Here is a 17,783-nt window from a genome sequence, read left to right on the forward strand (position 1 = left end):
GCACTGTTTTATTATTATTACAGAGAAAAAGGACCTTCCCGTAATTTGGAGCTTTCTGGATAACGGGTTTCCGTATATTCGATCCCATACCTGTACTAGAGATGAGTGGGTCAGACCTGCACTTGGATAGGTGGCAGCCTAAATGTCCTCTTATTAGTAATGTGCTGTAACCAAAGCAGGGGTTAATATGTAATTTGTGCATAAAATTAATAAATTTGTATTTAAAAAAAATACCATTCACTTTCAGGAGTTTTAGGTTTTGGGTAAGATGTGGTTGAAAAATTTTCAAACCTGCAAATTAGTACAGGGTGTTATATTATTCCACTTATGCACAATGTTTTAATTTTAATTTAATTAAAGGAACAATAACATGAAATTTTTTTTATAATAAATTTGTTTGCCCTTGATGAAAAAAACACCAACACACATATTAACTTAACATTTGCAAAGACTTTATTAAGAAATATCTAACCGATACTCCACTTATGCTCCACTTCTGAAATGGCGACATGGCGACGATAAATCGGGCGGCGCTCAATTTCTCCTCGAGCGCCGCCCGATGGATCTTTGCCATGTCGCCATTTCAGAAGTGGAGCGCAAGCGGAGTATCTGTAAGATATTTCTTAATAAAGTCTTTGCGAATGTAAAGTTAAATGTGTGTTGGTGGTTTTTTTCGTTAAGGGCAAACAAATTTTTTATAAAAAAAATTTCATGTTACTGTTCCTTTTAAATGAATCAGGAATAACACATGAAGGCGTAGCTTACTGAGTGCATTACACTTTATATTTTGTTAGCTGTATATTTTTACCATAATAGTTGGAGCTGTTTTATCCTTGCAACAGTTAGGGCAAGGCCAGACATGGCGTTTTTGCGGCGTTTTTACGTTGCGTTTTTAAAAAAGGACAGCCAGGCATAAATACGCATAAACTGCACTACCACTGAAACCATTTGAAAACGCACTATGGCAATTCACACAGGGCACTTGCAAGCTGAAATCTGCCACAGGACGCCAGTATTGGCTTTTTTTTTAGCAGAAACGCCAATACATCAAGAAACTACCAAGTCAATAAACCACACTTTGCGTAAATATGCTGCATATTTTAAATATGGCGTCCAAATTCTCAATGAGAACAATGAGAAGTGCATGTTGGGAAAAGAATCCTACGTGCTGAAAAACACATATAAAATGCATGTTGACGGTCGCATGTGGTTTCAGTGGCATATGTACACCTGGCTGTTCTTCTTTAAAAACGCAACGTGAAAACGCAGCAAAAACGCCACGTCTGGCCTTGCCCTTAGGGGGGCATTCAATACTGATGCTAATACATAATAATCATGTAATTTTCCAGGACCAGAACTATGAGTAGACAGCATAAGCACATGTCTAAGCTGCAACTATTTTCAGGCATGAGACTAGATTCCTTTTTCTTTCCTCATTCTTTCTCTAGAGGGTTGGTTTTGCCTTGAGTGTCAGTTCCTTGGCTCAGCTATGTATTTTCTTTTCTCAGGTAAAAGGCTTCAGTTCAGACATCGGAATAGTGAGCCACACTGGAACAGTAAGTTATACAGCAGACATGGTTAACAAGGGAGGCAATATGGCAGCTCCCATTTGTGCATACAGCATTGACACACGTAAGTAGAGAATCAAGGCTTTGTGCACACGTTTTCTGTCCTCACATGGTATTGTATTTTTGAATGGGAAATAAATAATTGATGACAAACAGTGACATTTTTCCTTTTAATCAGGGCAATCAAACAAAATAAATCATGAAATTTACCCTCATGTCAAAATGCAATATGAACAAAGTTGTTCCTAAAACAATATAAAAATATGAGGAGTGTAATGAAAAGCACCAGTTTCTTCAGTATGAGTACATTTTGTTCTAGATTGAAATGCTCCATTTGAGAACCAGAGAAGGTTGTAATACTGAAGGTTTTTGCATGGAGGAGGGTTCTTGAATTCAAACTGTGCAAGCATTTTGTAATTGTACAAAAAGGATCAATATCAAGGCTTCTGTTGGCAAATACACAATTGATGTTAATCAAATTAAACATGTAATAGACCAATAATGTGACTGTTCCTCAGGCTCTCTCGTAGTGACGTGAGCTGGCCACATCTCCAAAGGTTAAATTCTGAAACAAAAGAAAAATCATTTTACCATATATATAAATATAATAGGTTTCTATTTTTTATTTGTTATTATTTAGCTTTTTTGTTCAGCAGCTCTACAATTTGGAATTTCAGCAGCTATTGGATTGTTAGGGTCCAATTTACCAGGCAGTAGTTTGAAAGAGACAGGAATATGAATAGGAGAAGCTGGAAAGAATCAGAATAGGAAGGCAAATCATTTGAAAAACTATAAAAATAAAAAGACCAACCAAACAGTTTCTAAGAATAGGCCACTCTATACGCACCAACCCTTTAACCAAATAGGCTGCACGCTACATATTACATCTGTAAGCTGGCCAGTGCAGTGGTAGTCTAATCACAGACACCGGTCAGCACAATTTTGAATGTCTGTATTTACCCTGTGACGAGGTACTATTTTCAGCTTGACACAGTGGGGCTGATTTATAAACACTGGGCAAATTTGCACATGGGCAGTTGCCTATAGCAACCAATCAGTGATTAGCTTTTTAAAGTAAGCTGCAAGTAGAATAATGAATGCAGAAATCTGATTGGTTGTCTTGGGTTACTGCCCATGGGCAAATTTACCCAGTGTTGATAAATGTCCCGACTCTCTTTTAGATGCAGACATATGGGACCATGCAGATATTTTCAGTGACTTTACTGCTACATGTCTGTACCACAAATAAAAAAAAAAATAGGCCTAACCTAAAGCTCTACTTTATGTTGTATCGGTATAAGATTGGAATACTTGGCACCTGGGATTTTTTTTACAGATAACGGATCTTTCTGTAATTTGGATCTTCATACCTTAAGTCTACTAGAAATTCATGTAAACATTAAATAAACCCAATAGGCTGGTTTTGCTTCAAATAAGGATTAATTATATCTTAGTCTTGATCAAGTACAAGGTACAGTTATATTATTTCAGGGGAAAAAGGAAATACATTTTTTTAAAATTTGGATTATTCGGATAAAACGCAGTCTATGGAAGAAGGCCTTCCCGTAATTCAGAGCTTTCTGGATAATGCGTTTCCGGATAACGCATCACATACCTGTACAAATGCTAAGTACCAGAAAATAAATTCCTTTAAACAAGCCCAAAGCAATGAGATTTCTTTAAGAATTTAAGTAATCCCAGTGATGGCCAAATCAAGCTCTCTACAGGTCTACAGATGTTGTCATATAAAATAGCTTATTTGTTGTCAAGAAATCATTTTATTTGCATGAACGGATAATAATCTGTTCCCATTCCTGTACTTTTCAATTTAACTTTTAAATGTTACTGGTCCTTTAAGTAATATTTCATGCAATTATTCAGTAGTTCTCAGTACAAATAAAAATGTTCTTCTGATTGAGTCCCTTTCAACACAGTATAAGGGTAAGGGCACACTGGGCGATTGGGGGAGATTTAGTAGCCTGGCGACTAATCGCCTCGACTTTGCAGCGACCAATCTCCCTGAACACCTTTCCCCATCCTGCGCTGGGTAAAATGAAAAATTAGTGCCGATAATCACACAAGACTATTCGTTTTCCTTCGGAAAATGAATTGCCGCGTGTGATTAGAGCCGGCGTTTAAATCTCTCTGAATCACCCAGTGTGCCCTTACCCTTATGATGGTTGTCCCTTGACAGCATGTTTGAAATGTGAGACTCTATATATTATGTTTGTTAAATATTTTCTGTTGTTTCTGTCCTGCTAAGACCGAAACCAACATTGCCCGGTTCATAAGTAAATAGAAAGTGGTGGGCCCAGCAAGAGAATATTTTCTTTCGTCCCCTCCCACCTCATTTAACAGCAAGGCACAATCTATGCCACTACTCAAGTGCTTTTCAAGGGATCCACACCCTTATTTACCTTATATGTGCACTTTTTTTTGCTAATAAGATTCAGTGATTAGATGAAAGTTAAATTCATACACAAGCTACTGTGTAGCTGTAAATTCTTTCATATTTTTCTCTGATACTGCCATGTTGTTAGTCTTGGTGGTAGACACTGTTCATTTACAATACACCGTGGCCCGAATGCTAGAGCAATAAGGGGTGCAACAGCACTCATCTAAGGTCTGCTTTTCTTTGCAGTGAGTGCAGGATTAAAATATGTTGTTCACTGCAGAGAACACCTGCATTAAGTGCTACTGCTTCCTACCCTGTGCCTCTGAATGATACCTATGTGCTGCCCCCTCACAAATACACTTCTTACTAATGCAATCAGTGCCGAATTAGTGAGGGGAGCAGGACTGCCAATCTCAGTATGCAAAGTGCAAAAAAGTCAGGTTGCAGCTTTTTTTGCACTTTGTATGCTGCATATGGAGAACCAAATTACAGAAAGATCCCTTATCCGGAAAAACCCAAGGCCCCCGGCACTCTGGATAATAGATCTCATACTATTGGGTCCTGTTCATATTCTGTTGTAAGGTTTTCAATAAAAAACATAAAAACCCTATTATGAGAGGAGTCTAAAGGGGTGACTAATACCCAAATGGCAACTATCATTTTATTAACAATTGTCACATGCTTTGTGAAGGAAATTATAGTGCAAAAATAGCGGGAGGGCTGCTGATTGAACATCCCTTATTCTTGTTATTCCCCACCATCAACAAAGGGGGCTCCAGCCATCGTGCTTGGTCAGGGGGGATTTTTAATTCCAAGCGCTGTGACTGGGAAATGTGCTCTGCCCTGTTTTATTACTTTCAGGTTTTTGCATATAGCATTTTAACTTCTAAAGTTAATGTACTTTGCACTTTGCTGTTCAGAAAGCAAGCTGCCTGTACCAAACTGCAATGAAACTCTGAGTATTTGTTTTCAGCTCTCTGATGGTTAAATAGGCCTGGACTAGCTGCGTGAAGTAGTTTAAACTCCGATAACTGTTTAAACACACGTGAGCTATTGTTTAAAGTCGTTGGAAAATGCAAACAACCCTTTCCCAAGGTCAGAAGTAAAGGTCAGTCCTCCAGCATACGACAGCTGACCAGAACTGAGTGAAAGAATACTTTTGTCTCAACCCGACATTAATGCATGTCACGTAACTACACAGTAGTATTTAGCCTGCCATTTGTTTTAATTGGGCAGTGGTGCAGTCTTTTAAAATGATATATTTTGCACAGACCAGCTTGTGTGTGCAGTGGAGGAAATAATATGATAGTATGCTGTTTGTTTATTTTCCCATAAACAATATCAATGTAAAGAGATACAGTTTGACAGGGTTATGGGTAGAACTACATGGGTGATTTCCACATTTTCGGTGGATCTGACACGCTGCGCAAAAATGCAGGCGTCAAGTCAGATGCAACAGAAAATAATGACAATACTGTCGGATGAACGCTGCAACACCATCTGACATTTGTATTTCTTACTTATTTTCCGTTGCATCCGACTTGACTGCGTTTTGGTGCATCGCGTCGGACCTGCCGAAAAAACCCGTGGAAATCACCCATGTAGTTCTACCCTAACACATTACATGAACAACAACAATACAGTGTTTGTGGTTATAAGTATAGATTATTCCAAAATGCGTAAAGGCTCATATATAGTTATACCATCCATGCCTACTTAAGGGAAAATATACAACCCTTTTTTGACATAACAATTAGCTCATTAAATATATATATATATATATATATATATATATATATATATATATATATATATATATATATAATAAATAATATAACATACTTGTTTCGACAGAATGAAAAGAAATCATTTTGAACCATTACCCAATGTCCCTTATGTTCACAGCATAATGCAACCCCCCTTTCACCTTGCATTAAGAATATTTCTCACTTTTTCAGGTAATACTTGCACTTAAAGGTAGTGAATCGCCTACCAGTGTAACTGTAAGTGTACTCACCAGTACTAGTTTGTCTCCATCAACCTCCCTTATTAAGATGGTCTCTTTACCATCCCACTTCTGCACATGTTTCAATTTCCCGTCTTCTAGAGTTACCAGTGACTGAAAAAGACAATAACAAATCAAAATGTGGGTTGATATTGAATAACTAGAAGCACCAAAACTAATTCCCCAAGTATATATTTGAGCTGAAAAGTATTTGAATTTCCAACCAGGCTGTGGTTAGATCAACACTCAAGACTTTCCAGCACAATACTTTCCAGTATAATCCTTCTGCAAAATAGTTTCCATTCTAGAAACTCAGCAAAGGCTGTCCTTACTCTTTCCCACAGCCTGTGAAGTCACAAGATAAATCTGACTTGGCAACATGTGCTCCTCTGCTAAACTAGCATTCTGCAGGCTGGAGTATGAACGAAAGTCAGATATTGTACATTATAAAGCTAGACACTGGACAAAGATAGATTAAAAGAAGTTCAGCAAGTCACTCAATGAAAATTTCTATTTACCCCTTTTTATAAAGCCATATAATATTAGCTTTGATAGTGGTTACAATCATTTAGCTACACGTATGGGATCCATTATCCGGAAACTCGTTATCCCGAAAGCTCTTAAAGGAAAGGCCATCTCTCATAGACTCTATTATATCTAAATAATCCAAACGTTCCTTTCCTTTTTCTCTGTGTTAATAAAACAGTACCTTGTACTTGATCCAAACTAAGATATAATTAAGTCTTATTGGAAGAAAAACCAGCCTGTTGGGTTTATTTAATGTTTAAATGATTTTCTAGTAGGCTAAAGGTATGAAGATCCAAATTACAGAAAGATTCATTATCTGGAAAACTCCAGGTCCCGAGCATTCTGGATAACAGGTCCTGTATTTATATTTTATAAGCTTAAAGGGTTTATTGCTCTGCTCCTGCTACCAGAAAAAGTGACTCTCGTAAAGTCAATGTCTGCATGTGCTGCTTCATACCTTGCATTTCCGATCATCTGCAGTGATCTCATCAAATTCCTCATTGAGTTTAAAGCTGACCTCTGTGTTTTTGAAGGTACTTTGCGTCTGCACTACGATTTTGTCCCCATCCACGCTTATTATAGTTGTAGGTTTGGTAACGTTTCCAATTTGTCTGGTAGCAAATCCTACTCCTAAAATACAGAAAACAAAATTTTTAGAATGTGTTTGAAAGAGTCAGTCACTCTTCAGAGGTAATATAATAATGACAGGGATTATCTTCATATTGTTGTTTATATAGTATTGCTTTGTATTGTAGCAACTGAAATATCTTCATTTCACTTTAAAGTTCACAGTAGTACAAAAAATTTATAATCAGCACAGTTCACAATGAAATATTTACAGGCTTCCAGTGTAAGTGGTGCAAAATGTGTGGAAGGAAGTCATAAATTTTTCAGGGCAGGGCTCCTTTGCACCCACTTGGGCTGCTCCTTGCACCTCATGCAATATAAGAGCAACCAGCAAATTAAATCACGGTACACAGTTAAATAAATACAGGCATTTTGTGAATGGCATTTTAATGGGCACTTAGCTATTTTAATAAGGCCATATGGATCTGAAAGGAGTAGATACTTGCTTCTCAGTAGAATTTTTTAATGTTATTTTCACACCAAGATTGATCAAATATCAAACTTGGGAATCCACTCTTGATTTTGTTTTTAATTTCCTCTGTGGTGAAAGCTTAAAGGAGAAGGAAAGCTCCAATTGCCAATAGATTAGCCACAATAGTGCAAGCTAGGATGCTATATTTATTCTGCAGAATGCTTTACCATACCTGAGTAAACAGCTCTAGATGCTGTCTCTGTTTGTTAGGATAGCAGCTGCCATATTAGCTTGGTGTGACATCACTTCCTGCCTGAGTCTCTCCCTGCTCACTCATAGCTCTAAACTCAGATGACAGCAGGAAAAGGAGGAAGGAGGGGGAGAGGAGCAAACTGAGCATGCTCAAGCCCTGCCCTGGAGGTTTATGCTGAAAACAGGAAGTCTGATACAGAAGCCCATGTGTACATACTAGAAGGAAAGACATGTGTTTTTTCTTTTGACAGAGGACTCAGAGCAGCATTACTTTGAGGGTTTACTGGTGTGTTTATATAGACCTTTCTGATAAAGCTTACTTAGTTTTAACATTTCCTTCTCCGTTAAATTTATTTTTTACTTCTCATATTCCACGTCTAAGCTGTGAGCACAGCCCCTACAACTCAGCTACAGCTACAGTCTTGAATTGGATGTATAACATTTTTGTGGGGCGATGCCCTACTGTAGCACCTATGTCTTGAGAATCTTTTTACACCTGGGGCAAATTCACTAACCGGCGAAAATTCGCCAGCAATGGCTTCGCTCACATTGCAACACTTCACCAGGCAAAAATTTGCCAGGACAATGCTAATTCACTAAAATGCGAAGCTGCGTCCAGGGCGCCGATGGCGAAGTTTCTCTAGCGTTAATTCGGCAAGCAAAGCGAAGTTGTGCTAGCGTTGGCTAATTTGCATACGGCGGGAAGTTAAATTTCAATGGCCATATATGTTGCAGCAAATACATTACACTAAACAGGCCCAGGGAACCTTAATAAAAGAAAATAGAGTTGTTATATTGCCCTACACATGAGCCCAGTTTATGTGCTATATGTAAGGAAATGTAGGGGGGAAGCTGGGTACCCTAAAAAAAATTACTATCTTTTGCAGCCTATCACCCGGAAAAATGCTGCATTTGCTTAGCAACAACTCTAGAGATGAGTAGACCTTACCTGCTAACAGTTGAGTGTATGACAAAAAGGTGTTTTGGCTTAGAAAGTGCAGCTGTAGAACAGTATTCACCTTTGGCTCCATTATGTATGACCTTCACATGACAGTGAAACACAGGAACTGTATTAATGCTGTTTCTGGCACTGCATGTGACTTATTTGGCAGCACTGATTCAACCCAGTGTACTTGGCTTGATGGATAGGTCAAAAGTAAACACACTTCATAGCAATCACTCATATTAGGCCTTATCTTTATTTATAGCCTATCATCTTTATATTTGAGTGTACCCTACAAACATTAAAGCTTTTATTAGTTGCCACAAAGGCTAGCAATGTTTATTGTTGTGAAAATCCCTTACACTTTTTTTAATATATGAATATGTTATTTTTAATAATTACCTTACAGTTTCCTTCTAAGGTATAAAGAATGTATGTATGTATAAAGAGTGTATGTATGTATAAAGAATATATGTATGTATAAAGAAAATAAAACAAAGAATGAGTGGAAACAATTCCCATCACACTCTCTCAATTAATTTATTCTAGTGCTTTTTTCAGTGGTTAAGAAAGGGATTTAAAAACACCTGGGAAAAAGTCAATATACGAATGAATGGATTTCTAGGTACCATATTCAGCAAGAATTGCAGTTTTACATGCTGGGGCAAAAATAATGAAATGCATTTACTGTACTGTGGTGACATGTTCAGATTTATTTTTTGTGATTGGGATTATATATCTTTATATTTCAGTGGAGATGAAAAGAGACTGGATTCAGCTGCCATCTGGTAATATAAAGGCAGGAGAGTGAAACTGTATGGTGGGTTGTATAGGAATTTTGCCCGAATGTATTTTCTTCATAAATGTACCCTAGTAAATTGGATAGCAAAAGGCTTTAAAACAACTAAGCGGATAGGGAAAATAAAGAAAGGCAAGTGATTTAATGATGGAACAGACAGTAGTTGGAGTAAAAAAATGGTAGAAAGAATGGTAGAGGAGATTAAGTGCAAGATAGGAGAGGGAACAATGAAAAGTAGATAAAATATTAGGAGATGTGGGTAACAACTTTATGTATTTGGAAATCTGACTGCTAGGGCTATGGCACACAGGATGATTTGTCCATGCCTTCCAACATTTGGAAAATAGAAAAATAGAAAGAGGGACAAAAAGATTTGCCACGCGAAAATGTTTTAACCATGCCTGATTTGTGGCCACACCCCCTAATTACCATGTTCATTTTACAATATTTTGCAGATTATGAAAATTTGAACACATTTCTGTGTTTTTTTCAATTATTACAGTTTTGTTAATGAAGGTGACCTGCCCTTTAAGCTGCAAGTTTCCCCAAGAGACCTGCTTATCTTAAACTGTTACAATAGTTTCTTTGCTTATCTTAAATTGTTAAAAATGTATTGAAGTGCACCTACCACGTATTCTGGGTTCTCTACCAAAAGCCAATTACGCTTTAGAAACTTTGTATCTTTTTTCTGGCTGTTCAGTGCCGGAGTTCAAAGAGAAAGTCGGGACATTCAGTAACAAACCCGGGACTGCTGGCTGAGCTGTCAAAATCAGGACTGTCCCACGAAAATGGGACAGTTGGTCGGTATGTTTGTCAACTGCTCTTAATCTCTCTCAAAATGTCAGATATTCCCTTCCCACTGGCATAAATGTCAAATCACCGGTGGGAAAATATATGCATAACACACTAGTGTAACGCTGTCTCTACAGAACTTGGGGCTCCTACAAGAAGCATAGGGGATGCATATGTTTTCCCACTGGCAATTTACATTAATGTCAGGGGGAAGAGAATTTCTGACATTTTATCGCCCGGCACTGGCAGAGATTAAGCAGAGTTGGCAAAACTTCCCATGTACCCATGTCCCTAGTGATTAGCCTGTACCTACCATGACTGCTGCCATTTGGTTTTATTCTCGAGATACTGCACAATAGATTCTCAATCATGCTTGATCTTAAATTAATTTCTTACATGCCCCAAGTGGTTGTCTATAATAAGTTTTTATTACATACAATAATTTCAGGCTTTGTCTTGATTTAGCTAATACTGCCCTACACTGATTGCCAGAATTCACTAGTAAATTGAAACATCTGACCCACAAAGAATCTGAATCAATGAACTTCTTTCATATAGAGGTGCACTTCATAGTATGGCCAGGAAATGTTGTTACACACTAGCATTTCTAGCTCAAAACAAATTAAATGAGGGAGTTTGTATGCCATTGGTAGGGTCCTTGTTCAGGCAGTAGAGGATGCAAGTTAGCCCTGAAACTAGGCCCAGGCTAGGCCTGCAAGTCATTTCTTTGACTTGCTTGCACATCAATGAATGTGTTTCTTTATGGTTTCTGCTCACCCAGCTATCTGCTGATATTAACCCACTACAACCCAGAGTACCTGGTAAACTGGCTCTGCTGAGAAAATACCTGACTGTAGTTAACCAAGCCATAGATACGTATAAAAGGGTTTGTTTCCATGGTGGTACATCCAAGGATGTTCTACCAGCACACAGTAGCCTCATTTGATTTGATTTGCCCAGTGCCTGGTATGGAGGGTTGGCAACCTCCCAATCTTACAAGCACAAGAGAGCAGATGCAAGCGGGGCGAATTAAACATTACATTCACGTCCTTTATGTTTCAAAAACCTCACCTACTGCACAGTATTTCAGTCTTTAGAAAATAATTTCAAATACCTGTTTTTACTGCATAAGTTATTGTTATGAAATTGTCTTGAATTGCAGTAGAACTGTAATCATTTGTTTCCGTTTTGGCAGGCTAAATTATTCCCCTTTCAGAGCAGGACTCACATGACTCAATAGCAAAGAGTTCCTTGAAATTACAGTATTAAGCAATTGGTCTCTTCTCAAATAAGCCCAAGAAACTGCCTGTGATCTACTTTACTGTGAATGGATCTCTCCATCCCCTTTACATATGAATATTCCCCTTGCAGCCACCTTCCCATCAGTCATTTTCCTTGCGTATATGCAGTGCTACAATCAGTTTCTACCTATTCAGTGGGCAGCCTTCCCCCAACATTTATATTTGTATACTGTATATTATCCTGTATTTATTAAGTAATGCCACATTTTTGTCCTACAGGATCTTGTCTCCTGTCTTCATTACCCCCTGTAAGCCTACGTATAAATACACCTTCCTCTTTTGCCCACAAATAACTTTCCCAGCCATTGGATTCTGCACTGGTTTCCCATGCCCTTTATTTTAGTTCTTGCATTACTTCTCCCTAAGCACACCTTTCTCAGCACACACTGATTCATCACTTTCTCTCCCTGCATTGCTGCATGCAGTCTTCCTTACCCCCAGCCTCCCCCTCCCTCCTAGATTTCTGCAAACCCCACTTACTCACTCCCCACCTACAGCAATCGGTCTCCATTTAACCATACTCTCCCATTACCCTGCATGTGCCCATCTTTTAGCATTTTTTTCCCATTTTGTCTCTTCTCATATGTGTTTGCCCGCTCCTCCCCACGCAACACTGGTTCAGCTAATGTGCCTAGAAAATTCCATATATCTTGCCTGGCGTGCTTCATTCATTTATGAACATGCATAAGCAAATAGAGTCACATATACATAGTCACTAGCATGTCGCTTATACACATAAGCAGTCGCACATAGCCACATTTGACATACATATATTATTAAGGTGTATTTATGCATTTTCAACTGACATAAGTTCTTTCTTTTAATTATTCTTGCTTTCTTGCTCTCTCTGTTATGCCTTTTTATTATAGACACCCCCTGATTCTATTTTTTGAAGTTTCATTATAATATTCCTCCATTCTTTCTCTCGAACATAATATTCCCTACTTACCAAGAGCTTTCATGTATTCATCAAAATTCTTGCTGTCCACTAGCCGCCAGGTTCCTGCAAATTTCTCCATCTTGGTGAAGCAATGTATGTGCAGAAGTGAGAATATCACTACAGTGCGTGTTCTGTTCTCTCCCTCTATATATAGCGTGCTCCTCTGATCACACGGTGGTATGATAGTCTGACTGCTGGCTCCTCCCAGGAACCTGACAAGGGTTAATTTATTAACCCCATTTTTGCATCTCACATGGTACAAGCCCCTTATGCTTTTCTCCCAAACATATATATTCAGTATATATATATATATATATATATATATATATATATATATATATATATATATATATGTGTGTGTGTGTGTGTGTGTGTGTATATATATATATATATATAGAGAGAGAGAGAGAGAGAGAGAGAGAGAGAGAGAGAGAGAGAGAGTTTTCTTTGTAAAAAGATATATTCTCTCACATCACAGATGTAACGTTTCAGACAATATGCATGTCCTTTCTCAAGCTTTTCTAAAGTTTGAGAAAGGACATGCATATTGTTCGAAACGTCGCATCTGTGATGTGAGAGAATATATCTTTTTGCAAAGAAAATCCTGACTGCTGCTTCTTATTTACCAGAAATTCTCTATCAGTTATGAGGCAGAGCACCAGGTCTGTTTACACGAGTGAGAGTGCTGGGGCATCCAACGACTTTATATATATATATATATATATATATATATATATATATATATATATATATTTATCTTATTACATAATAGAAAACTGCAAAAATTATTTTTGCATTTTTCAAGTACTGTTATTTGCCTCTTTTAATAATTTTTCTATTATTTAGCATATTTTGGAGGTTAAGATGAAATATTTGATATCTAAATTACTGATAAAAACATGTTATTAGAGATAAGGCTCAGATGAGGAAAGTTTGTTTCTGTGCACAGACTAAAATCAGCACCCTCTGTCTTCAAACAAATGCTCAGATTCCTATACTAGTAAAACACTGGCATTATATTGGTTTTGCAGATATGCAAATCTGCCAGTTTAGGAGCCCCCCCACCCACACACATGCATAATCCCCTGCCTGCCCCACCCACAGACATTCCTCTTTTCCATCTTTAAACAAATTTAACATATTGCTGATCTAAAATTGAATATGCACTGCTTTAAAATGTACTAGAGTGAAGGAGATTTCAGGAACAGTGCAACAAATTCTGGGCTTTTCAGAAAACAATTATCTTTACAATATTGTGTACTGACAATTATCTTTACAATATTCCCAGAGGCTGTCAGTACAATCAAGTACAAGGTACTAATTTACTATTATATAGAAAAAGGAATATGCTTTTAAAATTAGAATTTTGTGTTTAAAATGGATTCTGTGGGAGATGGCCCGTAATTCTGAACTTTCTGGATAACTGGTTTCCGGATGAGGGACTTTAAAACAGACTGTTGCCATTATTAAGAATATATAGAGCTATTCCCATGTATGTCATGGTTCTTAGCCTTTTAGAGATTTAGGGAAACGGTAAAACATGGCAGAGAAGCAGGTGGTCAGAAAGGGACCTTTGTCCTACAGACAAAAGAAGTTTCAAGTTCACATAACACAGGCATGAAGAAATGCATGACAACTGCCACACCAACCCCCACCTCCTTTATTTCCACAGGCTGAAGTGTAACATAAAAAGGACAGATGTGGGGAGGTAACAAAAAACACTTTACTGAAAAGAAAAATTACAGTATCTGCATCCTGTCAGAACTATTCAAAACTTCCTGGAGGCATAAAGTCATTTGAAATCAAATATGACTTGTAAATAAATGTATAATGGGACCTATAGGAAATGAGCTGAAAAAAGCAGAATGAATGTCTTGCTGCAGCTTTTTTTTTTTTAACAGAGCTGTTCCTACAAAACTAGTTTTCCTGCAATGTTGTAGCAAAGAAGTGGGAAATAATAGTCAGAAGATCAGAAGATTAGTAGCAATCAAGGACAGTGCTGTAAAGTCAAATGTAAAGACTCTAAGCAGGGACGTAACTACGGGAGACGCAAGCACAGCCATTTCTGGGGGGCTCAGGAGGTACAGGAGACCTGGTGGAACACTGACTTATAAGCAGTTTAATATCATTGTATATAATATATATATATATATATATATATTTATATATATATATATATATATATATATATATATATATATATATATATATATAAAATCCTTGTTTTTTCCGCACTTCACTGTATTTGGCAAACAACCCAGGTGTTACTCAATTAAAGATAATTGATATTTGTCCAAACGGAATGAGTGCACGCTGGTAACCTTTACATAATTTAATTTAAGTTAATTAAAAAACAGGCCAACGTTTTGGTCTGTAACATTTTAAAATCAATACAAAGTATGGGGACACTCACCCAATCATGTTGAGATGCAACATGCTGCATTTTTCCTGCGTTCAGCACCTACATGCGCCTGTGTGAGTACAGCCCCATTGAAAAAAACTGAATGCGTCTACTTCTGCGCTCCCCTACGGCTGAACGCATAAAAATGGAACGCAGGGGAGCGCAGCTTCAAACGCTCGTCTGTAAGAGCCCTAATTAACTTAGCTGGTATTAGCAGCTGGTATTAACCTATATTCCTTGTGCAGTGATTGTAGTTAGTGCTAAACACTACACTAGGTTGATTAATCTTTGGCGTGACTGGCCCCTGGTAACATTTCATAGCTGTATCTAGGGCATCCCTCATCGTCTAGACCCTTTCTTTAAACCGATTCCACATGTCTGTTAATTGCGTATCACGGGTAGATGGAACAGAATTGTTTCTCAAAACTCTGCAAAATTGGAAGATTGGTAAAGACTTTTTCATCTAATAAGCAGCCGCCTTTGGCTTCAGGTGGAGCCCTCCGCTACTCGGATTCTGCCAGGTCTTATTGTGGGAGAACCAGGGAGAGAGTTTTGGGCAAGCACGGGAACCAAACATAAAATTGATAGGACGTGGGAGCAGTCAGCGAAGCGTGAACAGGCAGGGTCAATACCAGACGGGCAATGCAGTACCAAATCAAATAACAGAAGCAAGGCTGAGGTCACAGGCCAAGGTCAAACTAAATAGAAGCGAGGTACAAAATCGGAATCCAAGGCATAGTCAAATACAGGCTGAGGTCAGTACAGACGGCAGAACGGCAGGGTCAGGAACAGGCAGGGGTCAGGAACACAAATACAGATTAGAAAGAGCACCCATGAACTATAGAAATAGACCTTTATGTTGGGCAATGAAAATTGAACATTTGCACCTTTAAATATTTGAATTTTGCACCAAACCGTGAAGACGTCGCAAACCCAGAAACGGGTTCAGGAGCGGCAACAGGAAGCAGCTGGCATCGGCAGGTGTCCCCTCTGCCCTATTAGATTACCAGGTATTCTTACAGTCAGACACTATGGGGCACGTTTACTAAAGTGCAGTAAATTTGACTTTAAGTTTCTGTATATTATCGCTGAGAATATTTTTCCACCAGAATATCCGCAGCGACTAAGTTTACTAAACATTGATGCGCTCAGAAGTCACTGCGATCAATTGCGGTAACTACGTTAATGAACCAGATGATGTTAGCGGTAATTTTAGCAAGTTGTGAATTTTCTGCAGACAAATTAAGTTTTTGCGAATATTTATGCTATAAAATAGTCTTGTTTTATGGCGGTTATTATGGCAATTTTTACTGTGACATTTATGGCCAGAAATGCATCTTCAAAACTCATAAACTTTATTGACTGATGATTATACCATCCAACAACATCACCAGAGTAACACCAATCAAACATGTCTGATTGACATGTGTGTTTCCCATGACTCTGATGTCATTGTGGTGGGCGGGCTCTATCACCACCCAGCCTCTCTGTGGCTATTTAGTTTGAACAATCACTCTGCACTGTGTTTCCTTGACAAAGGTTCCTGTGTGGGACCGAAACGTTGGATAAATAAACCTTTTCTTTTTTGACACTTTTTGTCTGTTTTTGCTAAAATCCTGCGAGTGCCATCATTTCGTATCCTGCATTTAACCTCTAAGCATGAGCACCCAGGTTGTGATTACAATTAGGGTGTGCGGCTCATATCCACCATTTTATATATATATATATATATATATATATATATATATATATATATATATATACACATACACATGTTAAATGTGTTTAAACAATAAAACTTAAACTGCATGGTTATTTCCAGATCAAAGATCAATGCAATCACTTTGTATTTTCCACACGTACAGGACAAAGTCGTTTTTTTATTTATTGTTTATAAACATTCCATGCTTTTGCAATGTGTGGGATATAAAAGATGGCAGAATGTTTAAAAGACAAAGACGCTACAAAATACCAGAGGGTTAGTTTAATCATACTCAATTTATGCTGTGTAAAAGTAATTCTGTATATTTTTGAAAACCCAATAAAAATGTTGAAAAAGAAAAGAAAAGAAGAAAATACCAGAGGGAGTTATGCATCCCCCAGTGACCAAAGTAACCACATCAAATTGGCATGGTACTCTGCTGCAGCCAGTGACTGTGCCAGTTTGCCCTTCCTTTGCTCCCACTTATCTCTTGCCGCAGCTTGAGCTGTGTGTATGTCCACTATAGTTCAGCTTCGTTGGTACAGTCTTCTTGTATAGGTAAACCACTTAGTGCATCAAATCGAGAATCGAGGCACATCAAAGAATTCTTGAAAAATGTTGTGAAATATCATATATTGTGTGTAGTGTTACCATGTATTTGTTGAGACACTTTGAATGAGTATCTTTAAGCCTTTTAGTTCTATTAGGTTTTTGCTTTTGTCTTTTAGGTTTTACACTGCTGTCCCTGCACAATAACTTGTCATGACGTCACTTTCTTTATTTTCCTGCCATTTGGTGTTTATTAGGCTCACTTGTACATCTTTGTTCTAAGACTAGACTGCTAGCCAAAAGTTAGTCTCCTTAATAAATACCTTTTTTTCCCATTTAAGAACTGTGAGTGCAGACTTTCATCTTTCTGCCGTTTCATGTATTAAGTGTCTGTCCGCAGGCTCGCTTGAGGACATGTTAGTGCCTGCTATTTTGATGCCATACCCTTTAAACGAAACAGGGATTGTGTGTCCATATATTGCAATATATTTAACATCACAGTTGAGTTTGGGCAAGTGTAACTGATATGGTTGGCAAAAAAATTTTTGCCAGGAGTTTTTACTTCCCCT

General features: G+C 37.9%; 1 protein-coding gene across 1 annotated transcript; it reads right to left on the reverse strand.

Moving 5' to 3' along the window:
* Positions 1 to 433: 433 nt before the first annotated feature.
* Positions 434 to 12,686, reverse strand: fabp3.L (fatty acid binding protein 3 L homeolog). Its single transcript, NM_001086454.2, is given in 5 exon segments — positions 434 to 854; positions 1,306 to 2,133; positions 5,981 to 6,082; positions 6,954 to 7,126; positions 12,572 to 12,686. Coding segments are annotated over 4 exon segments (396 nt in total). The 5' UTR covers positions 12,642 to 12,686; the 3' UTR covers positions 434 to 854; positions 1,306 to 2,082.
* Positions 12,687 to 17,783: the final 5,097 nt, after the last annotated feature.

Source organism: Xenopus laevis, chromosome 2L (genome assembly GCF_017654675.1).
Source record: "Xenopus laevis strain J_2021 chromosome 2L, Xenopus_laevis_v10.1, whole genome shotgun sequence".
Classification (NCBI taxonomy): Eukaryota; Metazoa; Chordata; class Amphibia; order Anura; family Pipidae; genus Xenopus; species Xenopus laevis.